The sequence below is a fragment of the Carex rostrata genome, chromosome 16 (assembly GCF_964058835.1).
Source record: "Carex rostrata chromosome 16, lpCarRost1.2, whole genome shotgun sequence".
Classification (NCBI taxonomy): Eukaryota; Viridiplantae; Streptophyta; class Magnoliopsida; order Poales; family Cyperaceae; genus Carex; species Carex rostrata.
The window spans coordinates 5376359-5380427 of record NC_135933.1 but is presented as its reverse complement, the minus strand read 5'-3'; the positions used below and the strand labels follow the sequence as shown (position 1 = coordinate 5380427).

General features: G+C 33.3%; 1 protein-coding gene across 3 annotated transcripts; it reads right to left on the bottom strand.

Moving 5' to 3' along the window:
- Positions 1-595: 595 nt before the first annotated feature.
- Positions 596-2136, bottom strand: LOC144567568 (uncharacterized). 3 transcript variants are annotated; one of them, XR_013515445.1, is made up of 5 exons: positions 2052-2136; positions 1403-1538; positions 1236-1321; positions 886-1150; positions 596-792 (listed from the first exon to the last, which is right to left on the bottom strand). XR_013515445.1 is itself a non-coding variant. In XM_078317733.1 (4 exons), the coding sequence occupies exons 1-4, from the start codon at positions 2106-2108 to the stop codon at positions 989-991; spliced, it is 441 nt and encodes a 146-aa protein (XP_078173859.1). In that variant the 5' UTR covers positions 2109-2136; the 3' UTR covers positions 799-988. The 3 variants fall into 3 exon arrangements, 1 of the variants encoding a protein (XP_078173859.1); XR_013515446.1 differs by having other exon boundaries at positions 596-779; XM_078317733.1 differs by lacking the exon at positions 596-792 and having other exon boundaries at positions 799-1150.
- Positions 2137-4069: the final 1933 nt, after the last annotated feature.

Genomic DNA, 4069 nt, shown 5'->3' with positions numbered 1-4069 from the left:
GAGACATACTATTAGAGAATTTATATAATTCTGTATTTTAATTATTTTGAACCATGATCTCGAATAATAATTTAATAATGTGATAATTTGGTATTTCTAAATACCAATAGGTATTTAGAAATGGGTATGGTTTTCAACAATTTGAATTCATCATTTGAAGTTAATCTGATAGATTTTAAAATTGAGTTCACAAAGAGACTTGATGAACTTACAAACACAATAATTCTACTCCTTTTTTTGTATATAAGTTTCTAGGTGACGAGTAACTTGAATGACTGATACACAACTTCAAATGATCACGCTCCTGATTTATTCAAACATTGTGGTAACTCTCCAAAGTGGAGGATGGTTCAAATGGCTCTATTTTATTTGGCCTCTAACATATTTCTGTTTCTTATTTTTCTAGATAACAAATATTTAAAAAAAATTATGTCAAAATAAAACTGTTATAAGCAATCTATATTATTTTCTCTACATTTGCATAAAAAATTATCACTCTTTAATTTTTATTTATATGAATAAATTAGTTGAAAAATCAACATTCATAATTTATCCACATCAATGTTGATAGCTATTTATAATTTATCAACATTTATCCACAAGGCTTTTAAATTTAATACACTCAACATTGAGAAACAAAAAAAAAACCTATATTAATTGATAAAAAATTGGAACATAAGATTAAAAACATAGATAATTTATGAAGTTGCTATCAGCCTCTATAGAAAGCTATCATACGCCTCCGTAATTTATTTGCGGTTGCACCCTTCAAGAACTCACTTTAAAATGGCACTGATAAATCGATCAGATACACAGTTCCAATAAGTTAAGAGAGAGAGGGGGGTTGAGAAAATGTGGTAGAGAGAGAGAGAGAGAACATTGCACCTTATGAACAGAAGGATGCATTTGCAAATAGAACCTCATTTAGGTGCAAATGGAAAAAATTTGAAGCAACTGAAGTTATGGTTTGATGATTCACAAATGAGTTTCAAAACACAAAATCTTCTTGCCCCAATTCTTCATTGTCCCAATTAAAAACTGCATCCAAATCATCTTCATTTGGCGCAGAGTCGTGTTTGCCAGAATTATCCAAATCATTAGGGCAAGTTTCAAAAATTTCATCTCTTTCTTCATTCTTCCATTGATCAGCCTTATTTTAATAAGAAACAATGCACACTGATAAGAAATCAATATTATATTATTGAAAAATAGGTATTATTGAGTTAGAGACGAACCTGATATGACGGTTCCGATTCTTCTGGTGCAACTTTATCCGCTTGGATCTCCAAAATCTCTATAACCTTCTCAAATTGTGAATTATCTACACCCAAAAAAAAATTGAGAAATAAAATACAGTAAACACTTAATAAACAAAGTAAAAATGAAAAGAAGAAGAGCTAACCGGTGAGTCTATGTGTGATGGCATCACGTACACGTGTCGGGTCTTCACTCTTGAATTTTAATTTTATTTGGTGTCTTGTTCGATTTGGGAAAAGCTGTTGTATCATCGCAAAATCCGTACCAAACTGTCGTATCCCCTATAACATAAACAACCAAATAAATAGAAACAATAGATTTAGACAAAAGAAATGGCAATCAAAAAGGGGGAGGGGCTGGATCCTCTGAGATGCTCCAAGTGGTTATATTTTTTATTTTATTTTATAATACTCCATAGATATATTTTAGCAACCTTGTAAAATTTTCGTTATATTTTAGCAACCTTTCCCACTCTTTAGAGATAGTCTAATGTTTTCTGGTATACTGTTTCAGTTTTTTTTCCGGTTTTCTGGTATACTGTTTTCTGTTTTTAGGGTTTCTGTAAGCTACTTTCAGTTTTTCAGATTGTAATTTTGGTATACTGGTCTCAGTTTTTCAGTTTCATACTTTCTGGTAAACTGTTTTCAGTTTTGCAGTTTTTTTCAGATTGTGCTCTGATGTAAAAATTTGTACTGTAATCTCTATGTGCACAATCTTTTGTATAAATGCATATTGTAAACTCTATATGTAATGTTGTAAACTTTATTGATATCAATAAAAAAAAAAAAAGTAACCTTGTAGAACAACTCGGTTTCAGATTGGGTCCACCGACTGGAGGAGGTTCTGTTCATATGGGTGTGATAGTTCAACTTTTTAACGGTTGCTGCCGGTTGTGTTCTTCTTCATCCCCTTCAAAATAAAAAAACTTGAATTCGTCCTGCTGTCTCCTTCTCGGTATCGAACTGTTTCACATAAAATAATTGAAAGTGATATGCCAATTTTGTAAGACACTCATGAAAATACAATGCAAAAAATTAATTAGATTAAAAAGCAAAATGAAAAATCAATTACAAATACCTTGCATCACCATACCCTGAGGCTGCCTCTTTGTTCTGCATAAGTAAAAATGCAAGAAAAAAAATATATTACCAAGGGCCCACACAGATTTCTCAAAAACCAATACAAAATCAAGTAAAATCGAACGAGATAGAGAAGAAAACCATACCCATTTCTTCTCCAAATCATCATATTGGTATTTCTAAATCACTGTCGGCCCCCGCTTCGTCATCCATCACTCCGGTGCCCTCGTCCACCATAGGGTCCAGATAGGGCGAAGGCAATTTCTTCTGACACTTGTGACCCCGGTGTCAGAGGCTGCAAGTGAGACGGCGACCACCCGAAGAGGCTGTGCGACACCATCACGCTTCTATCTCGTACTGTGTTTCTTCCCTTCCGCTCTCCTTCTCACTACTGGTATCGATAAAGACATGTAAACCCTACGTTGGGGCAAAACCTAGGGTTTGGTAGTGAGAATTGGATAGGTCGGTGTGGGGGAAAAATAGATCGATCGGGGAGGGGAACTGGGAGAGGCGCCTCTAAATCTTCAGCGAAAAAAATTACATTTGTTGGATTTGATCTGCACGAATTTTGATTCAGATCCGACGGTACAGAATAGAAATACATGTGATAATATGTGTGGCATTACGTGTGGCGGATATAATTTTCACTAAGTTTAGACCTCTACACATAAAAAGGGTGTATTTCATCAAATGAAGGCAGATTATGTGCGATCTGAAAATTCAATGGCTGAGCATCCTTCCGTCCAAAAAACAGTAAATCAGAACCCTTGCAGGATCTAGACATTAAGCTCCTTAATAAGGTAGGGGAGATATATATTTTGACAAGTCTTAATTTAGATAAGACTGGACTTGTCAAATCGGGATATTATATAAATGAAAAATATAATTAGAAAAATCTATAAGCTTTGATTCTGTCCATCAGTTGGCACATTTCAATTAAATCCAAATTTACTCACATCTATGCACTTCCCTTTCATCCAATTTGACAAGTCTTAATTTGACAAATCTTCCCTTTCACCCTATTTGAGAATTTCAACAAGTGTTAATGTATGTTTGACAAACCTTCCCTTTCACCCGATTTTTGAGGATTTCAACGTGTTAATTTCACTGTGTTTGACAAGTCTTGCGCCCATCTGACCTTCTCTTCACCAGATTTTGAGGATTTTTAACTGTTCTATATCTTTAACTCATTTCTCATCTTCATTAAAAAAAATAATGATTTTGTGTGAATATCAAATAAATTTTTTTTTTATATTTGATTCAATCTTATAATATGCTTCAGTTGCAACGCACAAGCACGATACTAGTATATATCTATATGTGTAAGGAGAAGATCATAAGAGTGTGCTCGTACCAACTACCACCGCATCCATCTACCACCTTTGTGACAAATACATTAGGTCTCGTACGTCCTGACCGTGAAAAGAGGAAAATAAACAGATTTTAGTTTTCATACTGAATCGGAATAGTTAGATGCATTGGTCAATATTAATTTTTGGGAAATTTTATATAATATTCTTTTTTTTCAAAACTTAGAACAAAATATCCTCCTATTAAAATTCTTAACAAAATATCCTTGTAGACCCCACTTTTCCCTCTCTTTTCCTTCCTCCCACTCCTCGTTTATTCCTCTTCATTTTTTGTGAAAATCAAAATGATAAAATTATAGATATATTTTCTATACTTTAGATTGGTAGATATATATTTTGGCGTAACTTATATTATTTTATAAT

What these genes read in the sequence shown, in the direction of transcription:
- LOC144567568 (XM_078317733.1), bottom strand. Translation starts at nt 2,108, where the DNA reads ATGAACAGAACCTCCTCCAGTCGGTGGACCCAATCTGAAACCGAGTTG. An exon ending in AAACCGAGTTGTTCTACAAG is followed by an intron (nt 1,539 to 2,051) that starts GTTACTTTTTTT and finishes TTTATGTTATAG; the next exon opens with GGGATACGACAGTTTGGTAC. An exon ending in CATCACACATAGACTCACCG is followed by an intron (nt 1,322 to 1,402) that starts GTTAGCTCTTCT and finishes TTTTGGGTGTAG; the next exon opens with ATAATTCACAATTTGAGAAG.